This window comes from Monodelphis domestica, chromosome 1 (genome assembly GCF_027887165.1).
Source record: "Monodelphis domestica isolate mMonDom1 chromosome 1, mMonDom1.pri, whole genome shotgun sequence".
Lineage (NCBI taxonomy): Eukaryota > Metazoa > Chordata > Mammalia > Didelphimorphia > Didelphidae > Monodelphis > Monodelphis domestica.
In genome coordinates, this window is record NC_077227.1 from 604,081,357 (window position 1) to 604,103,732 (window position 22,376).

Sequence of the window (22,376 nt, forward strand, 5' to 3'; positions counted from 1 at the left end):
CTTCACCAAGATTGTGGTTATGAAAGCATTTTATAAACCTTAAGGTATATATAAATGCAAGCTATTTATGAATGAATGAATAAAATAATTTATTAAGCACTTGCTATATGCCAAGGACTTTGTTCAACACTGGGGAAATAAATACGAAATCAAAGACAGGCCCTATCCCTACCCTTAAGACACCATTGTAATGGTAGAGACAGCACATATAGGAGAGTAATTTACCAGGGAGGGCTGTTGGTTCATTCATGCAAAGAAAAGGTATAGGGATAGTGAGTAGATAGTGAGTAGTGAAAATAGATTCATACAGTACAGCCAGGAGTAACAACAGAGTTGATTTGGTCATGGTTCATGATGTCTAGAGGGCAGATGGTGGTGTGTGAAGGGTATCCTCTCCCAGGATCCCTGTGCTCCTGGAACTAGGTCACTCGTCATCTAGCGCAGGTTTTGTGACTATTGAGTTTGATCCAAACATAATTGAATTTGACTCAGAAGGGAGAAGGAGGTTAAAAGGTTGGAGGCAAGAAAGTAGGAACTCTAGCTCTATCTCTGTGGACCATGCCAGAAGATGGTGGTAGTCCACGGTGGGAGCACCTACATAGGAACTTAGATTAGGCTCAAATCTCTTATATTTCTCTCTATCTCTCTTCCTTGACATATCCAACTAATTCTAATAAACCTTATAAAAATCTAAGGACCCAAATCCTAATTTTAATTCTTACAGTGGGGGTTGGGAGTGTTGGGGAAGATATGGTCGTAAAGAAAGTGTATGCATGGAGGCCAAGCTCAGTGGTGAAGAGGCTATAAAATAAGTGCTTAGAAAGGAGAGATTGAAAAGAAGTATGATTAAACCTCTCCTAAAATAGTGGTATGGTAGAGGCAAATCAGGAGAATGCAGCCCTGGGAGAAAGTTCCCCCTTGGGCCAATAAAATGACTGTTAATTAAATAGTATATTATTATAGCCCCATAAAAATGAATATAAAAATATAAGAATGGGAAGACAAATGATGTCATATAAAGTGAGATCAGGATAACATACTGATGACTTTTATAGATATATGAAAAAAAATGAAGGCGAAGAAAGAGACACTGAACAAACATCTTTTGTTAATTTATTTGGTTCTTTGTTACATTCTCAGATTTATATAAGTTCTTTCCTTTATTCTTTCGTATTTTTATCTGATGACTCATGCTTTACAGTTAGTAGGCTTATAATTTTAAAATGGTACTGAAAAAAATGAGTGAAAACACCCAGATTCAAAAATTCCAAAGTTCTAGCAATGGGAGTTTTGGGGGGCAGCTGGGTGGCTCAGTGGATTGAGAATCTGACCCAGAAATGGGAGCTCCTTGGTTCAAATCTAGCTTCAGACACTTCCTAGCTGTGTGACCCTGGGCAAATTACTTAACCCCCATTGCCTTACCCTGACTGCTCTTCCGCCTTAGAACCAATACCCAATATTGATTCTAAGATGGAAGGTAAGGGTTTAAAAAAAAATAAATGAGAGTTTTGGCTTGATAACTGTTGAATTTGAAGACATTCAAAAGGCAAAAAGCACAAAACTTTTGAGGCAGAAGATGTGATTTCTAATCTTGACTCTACTGGCTGAATGTTCTTAGGCAAATTACTTTACTTCCATAGAATTCAGTGTCTTCATCCATAAAATGAGGGAGTGGGGCATAGGATTAGAATATCTCTTGTGTTCATTTTAATAAACTATGAATCTAAACTTTTAGTCAAGTGGTTAATCTGAAGAGGAAAAAAGAAGGAAAAATTTTTTGCCCAGAATGTGATGTTCTTGATATAAAATGGCATGTCCTTTATGTATTCTATAATGCTGTGTGTGCTGTTTTCAACAGATGCAAACTACACTAGAGAGGAGAGAACATCAGATAGTTAAGAGTATTAGCTCCTGATGGTTTATTTAAGATGTTGAAAAGATTTCCTTAAAAATTTTCCAGGTAAATTTTGACAAATTTAAAGAAGGCTTTGTGGCTGTACTGTCATCAGAGATCAATGTCAGCACTTCTGATGAAGACAGTAGCTACTTGGAACCAGGTGAGAATATGTCCCGCTTGTGTCTTTGGCTTGTTTTCATCGTTTGTTGCACTTTGAGGACATGATGTCTTAAAGAAAGGGTGAGGGCCTGGGGTACAGGAAATCTTCATTCTGTTGCTTTACCTCTCCCTGATAAGCTGGGTTGTGTGGCTTTGGGCAAGGGATAACTTTCTTTATTTGTTAGTTTCCTCCCCCATAAAATAAGGATGCCTTCTCTATATATCTCAAAGGGCTGTTGTGAGGTTTGGATAGAATAATGGATATGAAGTGAATATGCAGCAGAGCTGAAAGTTCATTCAGTAGAATCCTATAAGGATTCTAATCTTGGTAAGTGATAGCTAGCACCATTCTTATGGATTTCCCATGTTCAGATCAGACAGTAATACTTCACCTTTTTTTTTTTTAATTCTTACCTTCTGTAATAGACTCTATACTGTATATTGGTAGGCAATGGGGGTAAAGTGACTTGCCTAGGGTCACACAGCTAGGATTTACATTTTAATATATATTTGTGGGAGGAAGATGATCCAGCTTATAATATAACCAAATATTTGGTACAGCAACTTATTTTGTTGCAGAATATGCCTGTAATTTATTTGCTTCTGAGGTAAAATGATATGTACATATTTTTATATTCATGTATATTATTGGTATGATATGATTTCTCAGCGGCAATGTAGCCTAGTGCCCTTAAGTGTCCATTAAGTCAAAATATTGACTTGTCTTTTGAGAGACTGTGTGGCCGTGGCAAATTCTTAACCTGTCTGTTTTAAGCTGCTCTAATATGGAAAGAGACAATGACTTTTCCTGCAACATATACTAAATTGCAATGGAGTTCATTCTCTTTCTGCTATTTCAGGCAGAAGAATATGATTTCTATCTCCAAGGGCTATCCTTTAGAAGAGAAATTGCCCTTGTTCTGTTTGGCTGCAAAGGCTAGAACTGGGAATGATGGATAGAAGTTGCAAGAGGAAATCTTAGATTTAATTTAAGGGAAAATTTGGTAACAATTAGAGCTGTTTTCAAGTGCATGTAGTTAGCTGCCTAAGGAAGCAGTGAGTTTGTCATCATTAGAAAATTTCAAACCAAGACTGAGTAACCCCTTGTTGAGGAGAATGGAATTTTAGTCAGAAGGGATCTTAGTGACTATCTAGTTCAAGTTTGGATGCTCCCAAAAAGAATGTCTACTACAACATGCCAGTAAGTGGCCATCTAGCTTTTGCTTGAAGACTTCCAATGAGGAGACTTCCACTACCCTTCAAGGAGGTTTTTCTTACCTTAAACCCAATTTAGCCTCTTTGTGCCCATTGCTCTTTCTTGTGGGTTCAAACAGAATAAGTCTTCAGTCTAGGTGAAAGTCTTTCAGGTGCTTGAAGACTGGATATCATCATTGCCAGGCTTTTAGAGGCTTCTCAGGGATAAATATCCCCATTTTTTTTCTCATAAAATCCTCAGATGGCACAGCCTTGAGATTCTTCAATTAGAGTGTGTGCCTATTGAGATTCAGGTCTGTTTTGCATCATTTTATATTTCCATGTGCTTATTAGCTTAATAAATGTGCTTAGTAAATGGTTATTACCTATCATTGACTGTTGACTTCTCCATCTTTGTTATCCTCCTTTGGGATATCCTCCAGCTAATCAGTTTCCTTCCTGGAATGTGGTGTCAGCATTTCAATAGTAATTTAAGCAAAGCAGAGGGCAGAAGGAGTCTAATCTCCTTATTCCTCGGAGCTATGTAGAATTATATGATAGACTCTTGTTCAGTTAACCATCAGATGAAATGGCACCTGAGGTCCCTTCCAATTTCCAAAATGTTTGTGATTCTGAGAGGATCCTGCTATGACAACCAATTTCAGAAACTGCAACCAGGCTGGTAAATATGAGGTTAAATGAAATTCCCTTCATTGTGCTGTTAATCTTTATTCTGCTTTGCTCTCCTTGCAACATATACTCACAATGATTCAAATTCTAGAATAATATAATCTGTTAAAGAGAAAGCACAGACTCTTGAATCTGGTACCTGTTGTGTAATTTCTAACCAGAGGAATGCAATTAAAAGAAACTGAATCTCCAAGCCATCAAGAAATAGGCTTATTGTAAGAGGGCTGGTCTCACAATAAATCCAGACTTCTGGTCAAGATCAAAAGACCCCAAGTCTTGTGAGGGATGCAGATTGGTTGAAGTAATCAGGAAATACTTCTCATTGGCAGAAGAAGTCACTTGGTGATGACTTGAAAGTCACTTGATAGACAAAGAGGGGTGAGCCTGAATCCTACTTTCTAAGCCTGATGATATCAAGGATGATGTATACTAAGATGACTAGGGTAAGGAGGGGGTGCCAGGCCCCAAAGTGGGGCAAAAGCTTAATGAGGTATCGGGTATATACAAAGGAAAAAGGGAGTCACCAGGCAAAAGCCTCTATGCTAATGAAGATCCAGTCACAAGTTCAAGACCATGATTGCTGAGGGTATGTGATATAGCAATTTTGAGGCGAAAGCCCAAAACTAAGGCCTATGCTAGCAATGATTAACTATATTCAAGCAGTTATCTTACTATAAAACTTATGCTAAAATAATCACAAAAGACCCTCTAAAATAATCACTTATGCTAACATTACTGAATTACAATTATGATTAACTCAAAACTACTGCTAACATTAAAATTAATCCTCATATAAATGGGTAGGGAATTTTTCATCACAACTCTTGATTCTAATCTTGGCCATGGCTCTAAATCATTATATAACTTGAGTTAAGTCATTTAATATCTTTGTGCCTCAATTCTTCATTTTGGGAAATAAGTCATAATGTGTACCACAACTTGACAGTGATAATGTGAAGATTAATGAAAATCAATTTGTATTTTCCTCCCTACTAATGGGAAATGAGAAGTGGAATGGTGTTAACATTCATGTGGTATGGGAAGGGAGATAGAAAGTTAGGTATATGGCATATTAATAGGAAGGGTCTGGAAAAGGTAAATTCATTTCCTTGCCAAGCGTTGCTACATGGCATCATCTTGGAGTACAGAAGGCATGACCTACAGGAACGAAAGAAAAAGAAGGGACAGCCCTGTTATAGGAATTCTCATAATCAGTTCTAGTAAATAAATATTGTACATGCAGAATATTAGGTTAGATCCTGGGGGAGATATAAGATTTAGATAAGACATTGACCCTTTCCTCATAGAGCTCACTAATCTGGGAGACTAAAAGGTGGTGGGGATCATGGAAAGCTTTTTTTAATAAGGTAGCATTTAAATTGGGTTTTGAAGGAGAGCCAGGAAGATATAAAGGCTAGCAGCAAGACAACTGGTGAGAAGATGACCAGAGAGAAAGTGATCCACTGTCAGAGGCTTCTAGTGAATGAAACACATCAAGGCACTCATCAAAGGGGATGCAGAGGATGGAAGTGCACCAGGCCAGAAGTTCCAGGGCTGAAGGGAACAAACATAGTGTGGGGTTCAGATGTCTGATGATAAGAGGGTCTGTGAGTAAAGTGAAACACAAAGGTAGTTGTTGTCAAGCTACACAGAGGTTAAGGACAACATGGGCTAAGAACAGGTAAGTCTTCAGGTATAGCAATTAAAAGATCACATATCTTTTTTAATAAAATCCCTTTCCTTCTTCCTCAGGGGGTCCTTTATGATGGGGACCATTTTCACTTGTTTTCTTTGTATCTTGAGAGCCTAGCACAGGGCTTGGGATATAGTAGGTGCTTAATAAGTGCATGACGATTGATAGAATTTGTGGAGATTGGAAGCTAGATGGCAAAGGATTGGTGAGAAGGAAGTAGAGGTAGACAATATAGACTACTATTTCTTAGGAATATAGCAATGAAAAAGAAAAGGATTTTAAGATGGGGTTCGATGAGATAGTAAGACTTATACAGGTTGACCAGATTTAAACTTGAGGTGTTTGTTGCTATTGCTATTATAATCTAATTTACTTGATTTTTTTGTTGTTGTTTGTCTAGATTTTCAAAATTATCCACAGTTAAGTTGCTCGAATGCAGTACCTGACACACCACCTCTCATACCACCTGGGGATGAATTTCCCAGCACTCGACTCTGTGCTTCCATTCAGAAAGGTATTCTTGCTGAGGTGCCACTTAATTCATGGCTTGATTTAAATTGTTTCCACACTTTGGGTTGCTTTTTTTTTTTAAACCCTTACCTTCCGTCTTGGAGTCAATACTGTGTATTGGCTCCAAGGAAGAAGAATGGTAAGGGCTAGGCAATGGGGCTTAAGTGACTTGCCCAGGGTCACATAGCTGGGAAGTGTCTGAGGTCAGATTCGAACCTAGGACCTCCTGTCTCTAGGCCTGACGCTCAATCCACTGAGACACCCAGCTACCCTCCACACTTTAAGGTTTAAAAAAAAATCTCAGGTGTATAGGCATAGATATACCAGATTTCCCTTTCTAGAGCTGCAGTATATTTTTTCCCCAAAATTACATCTTTCTTTGGGTTCCTAGTCTCTCTGCTCATCTCCTTTATGACTTCTTGGTTCTACCCATTCCATGTTCTTCACCTTTCCCTTTTTCTTTTTCTTTTCCTTACCTTTCACATCCTTTTACTGTTTTTTTGTGCTCCAAATTTCCACCCTTTCTAGCCCATTCTTCTTAAGAAACTTTGTCCTGCCCCATACCTAGTCCCTCTGTTCCTTTCCTGTTTTTATCTTCCATTCCCTTTACTTTCTACAATCATTTTGTACTTCTATGAAGAGACAGAAAATTATTCTAGAGCTTAGAAAGCCAAGGGGTGTTTGTTGTATGGCAGCAGTTTATTTAGCATTTTAAGTTTGAAAAATATTTTACATAAATTATCTTATTTGATCCTCATAGCAGCCTTGAGAGATAACCACCACAAGTATTATTATTTCTGTTTTATAATTAAGGAAACTGAGGCTTAGAGATAGCTAGTAATTGTTAGAGAAGGGACAAAAGCCCAAGTGTTTCTTCTTTCCAAGTCCAGAACTTTTTCCCAGTATAACCATGTTGATCATCAGGTTTATATAAAATATTCGTTTTTGGACATGACTTATGTGGGGATTTGTTTTTGCTTAACTGTGCTTATGAAATTGAAGGATAGAGTTCTAGTACTGCTTTGCTATGTAGAAATATTCACTGTACTCACTTGCTTTTTGACCTTACAGAGCCTATTTTGTCTTCCTAAGACTTGTTTTCCTAATATGTAAAATGAATAATCTAGCATTGATGATCTCTGTGGTCCTTTCCAGATAAAAAATTCTGTTATGATCTGAAAACCGGGAATATGACAGAATTACTTCCTTCTTCTGTCTTGCCTATTCTTTCTCTGTTTTCTTGTGCGGTCAAGCATACTTAAGTGATGATATTTATTAATATCCATTCAGAGCAATAGAGACTCTTAGAGATCACTTGATCCAACTCCCTCATTTCACAGATAAGGAAATTGAAGCACAGAAGGCTATCTGACCTTAAGTTCATGCAACTACCAAGAAACAGAGTAGGGATTTTAACTTCTCTTCTAAATCTTAAGGCCAACACTTTTCAGTACCCTAGCTGCCTCTCATTTTCCAACATCTGACCATGGAGGAGGGAAGAGCTATTTTTCTGTATTCTGATGAAATCAAGTGTGAACTGCTATGGAAAATATGTGAGGTTTTTTGGGCAGCTCATTATATCATGAGAAGATAATTGACTGACTGGAAAAGGTGGACAATACTAGGGAATAAACTAAACAGAAGCAAGGAAATGAAATAAAAAGGAAGAAAATTGAAACTGAAAAACATTAAAAAAACTGAATTTTCCATGTGATATTTTTAGATAACAAATTATTCTCCACTTATAGAATATTAATACTTTAGATTTTGGAAATGAGTTTAGCTTCATTACTAAGGCATAAAATATTGCCAAACAAAAGATTGCTAAACAAGTTTCTTATCCTAATAGATTTGGTGATTCACAGAGATGAGCCTCCTACACCTTTTAACTTCCCACCTGACTTCCTTTTATTTACAATTCCTCTTGCTCATATAAGGAACTTGTACAACTAAATAAGCATAAAGAATTTCACTGCACTTGAAAATAATTAGCTATCCATCTCTTTTTTCCTGGCATCTAAAGTCAAATCAGATTATATCTACACCTTTGGATAGCTTGACCAAGTCATCCCCTTGCCCAAAAGCATTTGTTCCCTGTTGATAGAGAGTATAAGGGTTAAAATTATTGTTGAGACTGAATTTAATAATTATATTTGGTCACCAAGGATTTTCTTTTATAAATCCTAATGAAACACCCAAATTTAGCTGGAAATTTTATGGTGATTTAGTTGTATTTGTGGAGGAGATTTAAGAAGAAAGAAGAAGAAAGGGGCTAGTACCTGGTGGGAAGATTAGGAGATATAGAAAATAAGGTTTTAAGTGTGAAGGAGGGAAGAATCGGTCTGACCTCCAAAGGGGCTCAGCTAAGATACCCGAATCTGAATCAGCTCAAGGGCAAAATACCATCCAACCCTCCAAGACATCGAAACACCTATCACACTCTCAGCCAGAGTCACCTCTCCAGGGAAAGAGGAGGAGAGAGGAAGTGATGTGCCTTATATAGACACTTTTACATCACTTTCCTGCGTCTCATCTGTACCAATGATGATTTAGCTTGACTTAGGACAGCCCAGAGGTCTGTCCTTGTTTCTGCACATGTCTGTTGAAGGCCATTTCCTCAGATAATTAAATCTTGAGTTTGATGTAGACCTTCCAAATCTTGTTAAACTAAGAAGGGAGGAGAAATGTAGTTTCTAAGACCTGATTCTGTTATTCCAAGTATCTCCATTGTTACTGATCAGGAAATAGCTAAATCATATCTTCTAAAGAATGATCTGATTAGGGTGGAATAGTTTTAAAATTCACAAGAGTAAAAACAAAACAAGTTAAATGACTTGACCAAAATCACCCCATTGCCTTAGAAGACCTTTGTGATAATTAAAATGTTTTGGGAGCAAGGGAAATATATATATCAATTATGACCACTGAAATATGTTTTCTACTGTGTCTTGGTTTTATATAAATATAAGATGGTCGCCAGGGAATATATTCCCAATTTATGAATATGCCCAAGCCAACTGGGTTTTATAGAGAAATTTAATTTATAATACACTGATTAATCAATAGAAAAAGAGAGAAAGTAAGAAAGGAATAAGAATGAATAAATCAGTCAGTTGGTTTTATCACTCACCCAACATCTCTCTAGGTAAGGCTTCTCATGCCAACCTTAGGCTCCACCTTCAAGAGAGCCTCCTTTCAAGAAATGTTTCCAGAGAATTCTCCTCCTTCAGAGCCAGCCTTCTCTCCTGGTCCTCCCACAGGGCAACCTCCTCAGTCCTCCTTCAGAGCCACCTCGCTCAGAGCAAAACCTCCCTCCTCTCTCCTCAGACCCCGCTATCTTTAAGGAAACCATCTAAGTTCCCTCCCCTCAGTTCTCACATCTACCAATCACTGTCGATGTCTCCCCTGTGCCAATGGTGGTTCTAGTTTAACCCAGGACTGCCCAGAGGTCTGTGGCTTTGCACATGTCTGTTGCAGGTCATATTCTCAAATAATTAAATCTTGATCCTTTGCTGAAGCCTTTCCTAAATCCTGTTACTCTGAGTAGGGTGGAGATTGTAAGTTCCAAGACCTGGTTCTGTCATTCCAAGTATCTCTATTGTATCAATTCTAAAATCAATCATGACTCAAAGAACTTCCTGTTCTATGCTTAAGCATAGGTCAAAGCCCTTTCCATTGTTCAGCAAAAGGTTTCTGTCCTAAAGCAGTCCCAAGTAGGGAGGAGAAGGATCCTCCCATGCCAAGGGGGTTCACATTCCAATAGAGTTCTTACTATCAGTAGGAAATTTTTTCCAAGTATGAAACATTCCAATGGTGAAATTTCCAACATTCACAAGTCTAAGAAATTTCAAGGTTTACAGTCCCCCCGATGATCATTGGGAGACTAGTCTCCCCATTGATCATTTAACATAATCATTTTGTAGTTCTAAATGCACTTCTAACTATAGATATACACAATATTCAATTTTCTAAGAGAAATTAGAATAGTGAGAGAGGAAATAGAAAAGAAAAGAAAGCAAAACCAATGTTTTGCTAGGCGCATTGACAGAAAGCCAAATTAGGGGCAGTCCCTTTTGGCATAAATGTGTACAATTACAATAAATGTTCAATCAAAAGTTCAGTCCAAACAATCATATCCAAAGTTCATTCTTGATCTTCTTGATGAAGTATAGGTTTTTGGCATCTTTCTGCAACAGTTTTCATTCTCTGGATATAAAAGTTTCAAGCTTCTTTCTTGAAGATCTTTTCTCTAACAGAGTCAAAATCTTTGATTTTTTATAACACCTTCTGAAACTTAACCTGGATGTAATCTTATTTCATAATACTCCTATTTTTAAAAAAAATTTATTGTTTGTTACATTAAAATTCCCAGACAACTCCTCTGCTCTCCTTCCACAAGAGAAGGCATCATTTGACAAAAGGATATATATTCTTATGAAACTATGTCTTTTTTAGCTCCATTTATCAGTTCTTTCTCTGGAGGTAGTCATACACAATTCATTCTTTAAACAATATTTCTATTACTATATATAATGTTTTCTTGGTTTTTTTTTTCATGTTTTTTTTAAGATTGACTTGCTCTGGGAGAACCTGGGTGGCTCTGTGGATTGAAAGCCAAGTCTAGAGATGGGAGGTCCTGGGTTCAAATCTAGTATCAGACACTTTATAGCTATGTGACCCTGGGTAAGTCACTTAACCCTCCACTTTTACCGCCTTTACCTCTCTTCTGCCTTGGAAACAACACACAGTATTGGTTCTAAGGATTAAAAAAATTTTTTTAACATGTTCCTCATTTCTTACAGCACAGTAGTATTCCATCACACATATTACTTCTCTTAATGAACTCTACATTCTGTCTACATTGGACTAAACTTGTCTTTCCTCTGTTCTTGTCTCATTCTCTTTCACCTTTGAATAACTGACTTCTTATGTCTGGAATTCACTCTCTTCACATTTTGACTTTTTGAAATGTGTTTTTTCCTCAAGGATCTTTTCTTCTTCATGAAATATTATTTAATTCCCCAGATGAAAGTAGTCTCCCCATCCTGAAATTTTATTGGAAGCTTTGGATCTCTTCTTTGCCCTTTTCATAGCAGTGTGGCACAGTACCAGGAGTACTAGCTAGCTCTAAAATCTGAGGACTTGAGTTTGAATCCTGGTTCTCCTTAGCACTTATAGTATCAAGTTTCCATATTTGTATAATGATCCTATCCTGTTTCATACTTATTTGTGTTCCTGTCATATCTTCCCTATTAGATTCCTTGAGGGTTGGGACTATTAGATTTTTTTTTTTCTATCTTTAGCATGTAGGGACCTTCAGGATCTTGCCTGTTTAATAAGGAAGGCTAGATGAGTATTTGACCAAGATGTTTAGATTTCTATTTACCAAGTCTTTACCCTTCCTTGCCCCTCTTTCTTTAGGTTTCCCCTTATTATTTCCTCATTGTCTCAGATCTCTAAAATCCATCATCTTCTTTATAGATAGCTTCCCCTCTTTACTGATGGTCCTCCTCAACTCCATATCATTTCTGCAATGAAATAAATTCTTTTCCTGACAGTTTTAGCTGGAATTAATTAGAAGTAGGCACACAGGATTCTAAAGGGTCACCAGAAACCCCACATAGCAAATCCTGAGCTCTTTTCTAGCATATGTGCTACTGAGTTTCAAAGGCACTTATTTAAACATTTGTTGGAGCCAAGTAGTGTATTTTTTACCATTCTTGTGCCAGTCCTGATCTATATTCACTAGGTCTTATAGCCTCAAAATTTAGCTTTAAAATGTAAAGTATAAATGTAAAGTGAATAATAAACTGTTGGCAAACTTCTAAAGTTATGTGTCATTTTTTTGAGAATTAAAAAACATCAGGTCAGCATCACATTGACAGGTTGATTACTAGCGATTGGTCTACTTATATTTTGAAGGTTTCTTGTTTTTAATTTTTCTACTTGCCAAAGAAAAGACTTTAAAAGGCATTATTTTGGAATATGTGGGTCCAGATGCGTTTTCCCCCTTTTTAAATATTTCTCAAGTTTCCTGATTTTTATTCCTAGCTGACCCAGATGAAGTTCAGCCAAAGTATGTGAATGGAGCCAAGTGGTATGGTCGTCGGTCTCGACCTGAGCTACAAGATTCTGAGTCTCAAACCAAGTTTTTGCAAGAACAGCAAGTAAATGCCAATGTGAAAAGCCCACTGAGACGCTCGGCCTCTCTGGAGAGTGTCGAGGTAGGCCCCATTATCTAGTCCTTCCATCTCATTAATTACTCAGTTTTGGTTTCAGCTTTCACTGTTACTAGGCTGCCATCTTGGTTCTGCTGCCCAGTAACTCAGCATTGGACTATCATGCCTCAGTGATACCACTGGTGATGTCACAGTAGTCAAAGTGGCCCCTGAGGATGAGTGAGACAGTAAAAGTTCTACTGTGAATTGACTGACTTGGTCATCTCTTTTTTAGGATTGAGTGAAAAGCTCAGTTTTCACTCCTTATAGAAAAACTGAACTGATGTGTCAAAACATGAATTCTAAAGTACTGGAGAAGTGGAGGGAAAAAAATCCTTGGTGGATATAGCTTCATGGCCAGTAGTTTTAAAGTGAAGGAGGCTAGACCAGTAGAGCTTTCTACCTTGATCCCACAGAATCCATGAGAGAATGCATTTCCTACCTTGTGTATGAGCTCTAGACATTTACTGCTGACTTTGGTTTTTAATCAGCAAAGTAAATAATTTTGATCCTCCTATATCCACCTTGAATTGCCCTGTTTAGCCATCATCTAGCTAATCCAGGTTGATCCAGATAAGGGATATTTCCCAAAGCACTTCTCATTTGTTAGGTTTATATCCTATGAATTTATCATGCAACAAATAGTAATGTTATTAATAATATTACATGGTATATGTAAGATAAGATACATAATTATAATATGTAATGTACTATTAATAATAACTGACATTTAAATATCATTCTAATGTTTAGGGAATCTTTCATGTAGCTCACATGATCCTCATAACTCTCTGAGGTAGATACTAAGATACTGTTATCATCATTTTACAGATGAGGAAAATGAAACTTAAAGAGATTAAGAGGTTAAGATTTGCCCTTGGTCACACAGCTAGTAAGTATCAAGAGGCTTTATCTGAACCCAGTCTTCCTGCTTACTAGTCCGCAACTCCTCTGTCATACAGTTGAGTAAGAAAAGCTGCAGTATCAGTGACAGAATTGGTATTTGTAATTGCTGGCAGGTTTCCTGAAAGATTTACAATGTTTAGGGATCTGTCCTTGGGCAGATTATTATAGGGCTAAGAACATGCTGAAAAAATATGTTGTATTTTATTAACTAGAATTATTCCTATACTAGCAGTCCACAGAGGTATGGATGTAAGAAAAGCAAAATTGTAGTAGACTCGCATTGACCAGTTCTACTGTGCCAACTTTGATGGTGGAACCAGGGATTGTTTTTTTTGGGGGGGGGAGATTTGGATAATTTCCTGAATGTCTTATCATTACGAGGTTAGGGAAGTACCAGGGATAAAAATCTTTGGAATAACTGTAGGCATGGAACATTGTATATATGGTTAGAGGCTGTTATTATGTATCCCCTTCATTTTTCAGATGAGAAAACAAAACCTATAGAGATTAAGGAACTTGTTCAAAGCTACCTAGAGTAGAAAGTGACAAATACATAAATTGAACCCAGATCCTCTGATACTACACCGTATTCTTGGTGATGCATTTTCCATTAATCACCCTATTGCCTCATTTGCCCTCTCTGGTTGTCCTCATTGAATCCTTTCTCCACTAAGTAGTAATACCTGAGTCTAGTCTTTTTTTTTTTTTAATTTTATTTAATTGATTAATTTAGAGTATTTTTCCAGGATTACAAAAATCATATTCTTTCCTTATGCTACCCCTATCCCCCTCCCATATCTGATGCACAATTCCACTGGGTTTTACATGTGTCATTGGTCAAGTGAGTCTAGTCTTCTAAATCCAAGACCAGCATTTCACTTATTTACCATGTTGCTTTATACTACACTGTCTCTAACAGAATTAAGTGTAACTGTGAGCACTTAAGAGAGGTTTACTTCCAGTGATAAAGGCGGAGATACTGGTAAACATTTAACAATTGATTCTCTTTGGGTCTATGGGGTAGGTGGAATGTGTACACAATACACTTTAATTTCATTATTAACATTTTCTCTGTCAATTTTTTAAGTCTAGAAAATTACCAAAGTAATAAACCAATATCTGTCTTGTAGCATCTGCCAGTTTTCATACACTATGGGAGGTCTTATTAAATTTCAGGCCCTAACACAGGGTTCTTAAATCTAAGGTTTATGAACTGATTGTGTTTTTATTTTTTAAAATAATTTTAATGTGAAAAACTTTTTCAAGATAATATCTGCCAGCACCAGGAAGGGGGGAAGGGTAGGAAGGGAGGGAGATGAGTTTGACCATATAACTTAGGGAAACTTATTTGGAAATTTGTTATTACATGTAATTGGTAAAAAAAATTAAAAATAATAATTTTAAAACTTTCAGTGTATGTTTGGTTTCCTTTTTATCTTGTGCGTATCATTTTATGCAATATTTTTTCATGTTTCCATGATTCACTTTCTTTCCTTCCCATCTTCCCTCCCCCTCCCAGAACCAACAAGCAATTCCACTGGGTTATACAAATGTTGTCACTTGATACCTATTTCCATATGATCAATTTTTTTTTAAACCCTTACCTTCTGTCTTGGAGTCAATATGGCAGAGGAGTGGTAAGGGCTAGGCAATGGGGGTCAAGAGACTTGCCCAGGGTCACACAGCTGGGAAGTGTCTTGGAGGCCAGATTTGAACCCAGGACGTCCTGTCTCTAGTTCTGACTCTCAATCCACTGACTACCCAGCTGACCCCCCATTTTTTTTTGATGCTCAGATAATTTTATTAAGCAAGTGCCTTTGTTAAACCACAGTTCTTGTCCTACCTCGCATACATTTAACAAGACAAAGTATTACCACTACAAATATTACTACTACTAGAATAGCTCCTATGTTGAGGGCAATGCTTGTTTCTTTGAACCAAGGCCTTTCAGAATCCATGGGTCCTCTAAATGAGGGGGCCCAATCTGATACCAAGAGGACAGGTCCAGGAAGACTTGTAATTGTAGACTTTTCTTCAATAGTCTCTCTTTTGGTCCTAAATGACAAAGGGCAAGTCACTGAACACAAAGGAGTATCTGGATAGGACTCGTCACAGAGCAAGACACTGCAGTGGAAATAGATCAGGCTAGAGAGAGCTTGACCACCAGATACAAAGGCAAAAGTAGTTACTTGGAACCTTTGGTAGTGATTAGGGTATTTCACTGAAGAGCCCACATGATGAAATTTTGTGCGGTAGTTGTCTAGTTTATAACCACAGCCATGGATTATAAATATAGAGCAATATAGAAATTCCATATAGAGCAATCTTTTAAAGCCCAAACCCCAAATCACATACCCATATGTACATGTGATAGGTGATGTCACATGTTTTTCTTTTGCATTTCTACTTCAACAGTTCTTTCTCTTAATGTGCATAGTTTTCCTTCTCATAAGTCCTTCAGGAATGTGGATTATTGCATTGCTGCTGGTAGTGAAGTCCTTTACATTGGATAGGTTCACAATGTTTCACCTCTGTTCTCTTGGTTCTGCTCATTGCAGTCTGCATCTACTCTATCCTTTTTGCAGGTAGCTACCCCAGGTACAAAGATTAAGTACTTCTCCAAGGGTATCCTTAACAAATAGTAAAGGAACTACTTGAAAAGATTTGAAAATTCATTCAGGTTTTAATTGCTCACATACCAGACTTTCCCACAATTAAGCCACACTGCCTTTCTGTCTACTCTGTTCCTTTTGCATAGACGTCCTCTTATTTCTTTCTTTTCTGTTAAATTTTTTACAGAGTCTCAAGTCAGATGAAGAAGTTGAAAATTCTAAAGAACCCCAGATTGAGACTTTTGAAACTCAAGGTAAGGATCAAGCTTGTTGTCTTATTTGTAATAAATTGACCAGTATTTGCTCTGAGAATATTAAGGTAGTGCTCTAGTCAATTCTTTTAAGACGGTCCTATTTGATACACCTTTCCAGGAGGTGAAACAAGAAACAAGAGTAGCATGCAGGAAATAATACTAAAAATCCCAATATAGGCTATCGTTAAATGCTAAATTGTTTGATAAAGAATATGATTTCAATTCATTAAACATTTGTTAGGTGATTGCCATGGAATACACATGGTGATAATTCAGTAAAGAAAAATAATTGAAGAGAGGAGATGGCATAGAGGGGTGGGTTTTAAGTTATACTTCAAATAATGTTTAGGATTTAGATAGATCAAGAACAGATGGGGGCACTTTACTAATGGGAAGATGAACAAGAGTGGAAGCATGGAAGGAGTTAGAATTGGCATTTTGATAGTACAGTAAACAGACTAGTCTAACTAAAATGGAAGACAGAGTGTTGGGACATAGAGAAAAACGAGGTTGGATAGATAGTGTTCTATTTATGGGGAACTTTGAAAGACAGGCAGAAATAATTAATAAGTGAGAGTTTGGGCTGATATAGTTTGTGTGTGAGTGTGTGTGTGTACACACACACACATACATATTTGGTGAAGACCAATGAATAAAAACTGGTTATAGAGCCACTGAAGGCATCCACATTTCCACATTTGAAGTGAGTGTTGGCAGGATCTAAAGCTATGGTGTCAGTATTTGTGGCCTTTAGCTTAAAAGGATATTAGGACGACTGGACCTTTAAAGAGGCTTCCATAGATCACACTGTGTTAGTACTGAAAGAAAGTTAATTAGAGATCATTTATTCCACTTCTCTCCTCCTTCCTCAAGTTTCATAGTAAGGAAATCTGAGGTTTGAGAATAAGGCCGGTGAGTTAACCAAGGTGACAAAGCTAATTAATGTCAGACTATTACTTAGGCCTACATCTTGTAATTCCATCCAATTCCAGTGTTTTTTGTTTGTTTGTTTTACTACCATAAGTTTTCTGAGCCACATTTTCAGGGATCGCCATAATAAATGCCAGTCCCCAATTTTGGGGTTATAACTTAAACTGTGTTCATTCTGTCTTGCCAGATGCAGAGCATCTAGGACTTATGAACATCAGGGCTGGATGTTTAGCTTTTCTCTATGTTGATGAACCTCTTGGAGTTATCTCAGTGACTACAGTTCTATAGAGTTTAGAAAACAGAAGAAGCTTGGCCGAAGAACTTAGGCAACCAAAACTAAACTTGAATTTTCTATGAAATTAAAAATTAGCTTCCATTAGCATGCTTGTTTATTTGTGTTTCAAATAAAAAAGTTCTTACTCCTTTGAGTAAGTAAAAGAAAAAACAATCCAATAAACATTTCTTTAAAAGCCTAACTATGTGCCAGGTATTGTTCAGTGCCAGGGATGTAACTATTAAAAAGAAACAGCCAGTCCCTGCCTCAAAGAGTTTATAATCAAATGTGGGTAGACCATACACAAAAGGGAACACTAAGGAAGGAGACTTGGAGCTGAAAAAGGCAGAACAGCAAATGCAGAGTGGAGTGAGTCCATTCTGTGCCCACTCTAGAGGAATGCATTGGGAGGAGATTGGTACACCACCCTCCAGTGCTCCAGCCAGAGGAGAGAGGAGGCTGAGGGAAGCAGTGTCAGTCCAGGCTTGAGTTAGCAGCATGGTTTTGAGATTAGAGATGTTGAACCCAACCTGGTGGCGGCATCTTGTTCTGTGTTGTTGAAACCTGGTAAGGCAGCAGGTGCTGAGTGGAGTGAGAAGGGGAAAAAGGGAAGATTTATTCTACGTGTAATTTTTTAGTTGGTTAGACTTTTGCATTTAAACTAAGAACTGTAGAAAAAGGCCAATGTATGAAAGGAATTCAGACACAAAACTGCTTATACCCTTAAGAGAAACAGCCCCAAAATACTTAGGTGACTTCTTCCTGAGGAACAGGTTGCAAGGGAACCTTTACCTCCTCATTTAGAAGTGACAGTATGCATACATACACTTGGATGAAACTGCAGAATATTTAGGTGTTTCTTTTTTTTTTTATTAAAATTTTTTTTAATTTTTTTTAATTTGCCTAAATCCTTAGTGCTTTGAGAATTAAAATTTTAGAGTTAGAAAGATTCTCAGAGATTATGAAGACCAGTTTGTATTCTTTACATTACAAATCTGTAAGAGGGGAAGCTGGGTAGCTCGGTGAATTGAGAGCCAGGGCTAGAGATGGGAGGTCCTGGGTTCAAATCTGGCCTCAGATACTTCCCAGCTGTGTGAAAATGGGCAAGTCACTTAACCCCCATTGCATAGCCCTTACCTCTCTTCTGCCTTGGAGCCAATACGCAGTATTGATTCCAAAACGGAAGGTAAGGGTTTTAAAAAATAAATAAATAAAATTAAAAAAATAAAAATCTGTAAGCTTCAAGGGCACTGGGGTGTTATACATATGCAAATAGGTTTAATTTTCTTAGTACAACCAAATCTATCCAAATAGCTAAGACTACACAGTACCTTCACCTGATACATTCATATCACTCAGTCGGAAGTAGCTCTCGATGGCTTGGAATGCTGCCTCTCTTCTTACTTAGCAGGTCTAGCCTGAGCCCACATGATTGATATTCTCAGGAGTGGTTTTATGCAAAAGCAAATTTTAAGGTGTGTGGGTTTGTTCCCTTCCAACAAATGTCCTAATACCTCTTACTTATCTCTCAATATAAGTAAAATTTTACTGAGGTAGCATTGAGGTTGTTATAAAAGGCATAACGTTTCTTCTTCCTAAAACAAATGTGTTTTATAGATAATATTTTGTATGTTTTCAAATTATAGAGAATATTTTAAATTTTTGAGTTTGAACTCATTATTATTATTAAACTACATATGCTCAAGAAGAATTTCAAATGTCACCTTGTCAAGTAGTAACCATTAGGCTTTCATTTTTCTGTAGTTTCTTGTTGAAAAACTAGTGTATCATGTTTAATATGTAAAATATGGGCTATATCTTGGTTTTTCTACATGTTGGATTCCTTATGGGAAACTTGGGTGTACTCTGATGGATATAAATATCGAGTGCACAAACATTTACGAACGCCATCCAACTTCAAATGAACTCTTTTTAGAGGCAGTGTGGTATAATGGATAGAGTACTGGAATTGTCAGGAAGCCCTGTGTGAATACCTATTGTACAATTATATAATTTGGAAAATCACCTGACCTTCAATGCTTCAGCTTTATTGATGTTCTTTATTTGCTATCATTTCCCAATAACCCTATATATACATTGCAACAAGGGACATCTAAGTGGTACAGTAGATAGGGCACCAGACTTGGAGTCAAAAACTCAAGAAATCTGAATTCAAATACTCAGACACTTACCAGCTGTGTGACTCTGGGCAAATCACTTATCCCCTATGTATTGTCTCAATTTCTCATTTGTAAAATGCAGACATGCTAGAGAAGAAAATGGAAAACATTCTAGCATCTTTACCAAGAAGATCCCATGGACTTGCCTGTGGGGCCACAAAGAGTCACAACAAATGTTGTGATTAGGAAGTACAATTAAGCAAAATGTATGAAAACACGAGTCATGGTCTGATACCATATACATCAATCAATCTGCTTCTTTGACCTATGACCTTTCTATTGCAAAGATGGAGCTGTATATTTCATCATGTGTCATTCTGCTGGATTCAGAATTGATCTTTATTGATCTGATTCTCATGCTTTTTTTTAGTGCTATTTCCCATTTCCTTATTGTGGTCATGTAACTATCCTTTTGTTTCTGCCTCCATATCAATTCGTGTAAGTCTTCTTAAGATTCTCTGAACTTTTCATATTTATCATATTAACATTTACCTCTTACAGCATGATAATATTCCAACACTTTTAACTCACCATGTTTATAGTTGTTTGCTATCCCCCCCAAAAGTTGCTATAAATATTTTGGAATTTCTGTGGCTCTTGGTGAGTTCTTTAATCCCTTTGTGAAAAAAGTTTTTCTCATATCTTTATCTGAATGCTTTCATTATTTCCCTTTGATTTGTAGGCCAAACCTGGAATGCTGAGATATTTGGGGATTCCCAAAAGTCTCCCAATGCTTCCTTGGATATAACTGAGAACCAGGTCCGGGGAATCTGGGAAGAGCTTGGGGTTGGGAGCAGTGGTTATCTAGATGAGGAAGAACTGGCAACAGTTTGTAAAAGCATTGGACTGCAAGAACTTGAAAAAGAGGTAAGATCCAGAAATGGGCTTCATGACAGGACATGACATGACATAGACATAGACATATAGCTGGAGTAATGTAAAACTATTGCACAGAAGAACTGATGAACAGGACGAGTTCAGAAAACCCTGAAAGACATGTATGAACTGATGCAAAATGAAGTGAGCAGAACCAAGAGAATATTATATGTATTTCATGAAAGCACTAACATAACTCATATTAAATCATTTACCACCTTTGGGAGGGAGGGAAGGAATTTGAATGGAAAAGTGTTAGAAAACAACTACCAAAAATTGTTTCTCCGTGTAATTAAAAATTTAGTAATAAATAAAGAATAAAAACAGACAAACATGATTGGAGTCTTGAAATATTTAAAGTTCTGTTATTTTTCCCAGTTGCCCAAAGTGTTTCCATTGGGAAATCCCAAGGGTAGAGGCCACATAAACCTTGTTTAACTAAAGGAAGGATGTTAAAGGAAGGAAATATGGCTAACTATGGCTTGGGGAGAGAATGAGTTCTGATAAACAATGCAATTATTTGAAAGACTTGGAGGTAAAAAGTGTTATTAAGAAGCATTGTAAACAGGGCAGCTATGTGGCTAAGTGGAGATCATGATGTCAGTTCAGAACCTTCCTAGCTGTGTGACCATGGGCAAGCCACTTAACCCCCATTGCCTAGCCCTCACCACTCTTTTGTCTTGGAAGCCATACTTAGTATCAGCTCTAAGAAGGGTTGTTTCTTGTTTTTTAAAAAAAGCCTTGTTACATAGATGCTTACTAACTTCATATTTTAGAATCAGGGAGTAACTATTAATCCTCTAGTCAAACCTCCTAATTTTTATAGGTGACTCAAATGAGGCATTAAGAGATTTATCCAACATTACACAGCCGAAGTATTGGTAGAGTTGCCATTCAAACTAAGGTCCTTTGACTCTAAATCTGTCATTCTTTCCAATTGCTTTCGACAAACTTCCCAAGTAAAAAATGTCTCTAAGATAAAAGGAATCAGCCTTTCAGTTAATAGTAGAATATGCTAACAAATTGTGCCACAAAAATTGCTTGTAAGAAGGAGTTTTTAGGGGGCAGCTGGGTAGCTCAGTGGATTGAGAACCAGCCCTAGAGACGGGAAGTCCTAGGTTCAAATCTGGCCTCAGACACTTCCCAGCTGTGTGACCCTGGGCAAGTCACTTGACCCCCATTGCTTAGCCCTTACCACTCTTCTGCCTTGGAGCCAATACACAGTATTGACTCCAAGACGGAAGGTAAGGGTTTTAGTTAAAAAAAAAAAAGGAGTTTTTGGAAGTTTTGAGTAATGATAAAATCCCAGCACGTCTCATTTTGGTCTACAGAAACAGCTTCCCAGTGTTATCACCTGGGTTGGAGTAGAGAGAAGAAAAGATTTGAGCTTCCTAAAACAAATATGATGTAGATCAAAACATATGATTTATCTCATGTTTATATGGGTATGTGAATTAGAGTTTTGGTCTTATAAGATTACTCTCTTAAAAAAATGAATAACAGAAATAGGTTTTGAGTGATAATATGTACATAACCCACTGGAATTGCTTGTCTACTCTGGGAAGGAGAAGGAAGAGGGGAGGGAGACAATATTAATCATATAACCTTGGAAAATCTATATGTAAATTTGTTACTGGAATAAAATAAAGATAAAATTAAAAAACTAAACTAAACTAAACCAAATATGGCTGCATCACCCAGAGTTCTTGTTCCTAATTCTGAGTTTCTCAATGCCTTTTTTATAGGAACTTGAAGATTTGTTTAATAAACTGGACCAAGATGGTGATGGAAAAGTTAGTTTTAAAGAATTCCAGCTTGGGGTATTCAGTCATGGGCCCAATTCAGTTCCTGGATCTTCTACTCCCATCAATCCTAACAAGATCTGGCCACAATGCCAGGTAAACCAGAAGGCTTAAATGACAAAAAATAAAATACAAACAAGGACTCTAGCCTCTAGGTGACTTAAATTCATTAGTAAACAGT

General features: G+C 37.2%; 1 protein-coding gene across 3 annotated transcripts in view; it reads left to right on the plus strand.

Annotated features, from left to right (window-relative positions):
- The window catches only part of NINL (ninein like), a 174,236-nt gene that overhangs the window by 72,169 nt on the left and 79,691 nt on the right, over positions 1–22,376 (plus strand). For all 3 annotated transcript variants that reach the window (XM_007476594.3, XM_056813792.1, XM_056813791.1), the window contains exons 3-8: positions 1,961–2,057; positions 6,034–6,147; positions 12,195–12,367; positions 16,067–16,133; positions 20,200–20,384; positions 22,139–22,291. In XM_007476594.3, the coding sequence (XP_007476656.2) occupies positions 1,961–2,057; positions 6,034–6,147; positions 12,195–12,367; positions 16,067–16,133; positions 20,200–20,384; positions 22,139–22,291 (789 nt within the window). The remainder of the gene's footprint in view (positions 1–1,960; positions 2,058–6,033; positions 6,148–12,194; positions 12,368–16,066; positions 16,134–20,199; positions 20,385–22,138; positions 22,292–22,376) is intronic.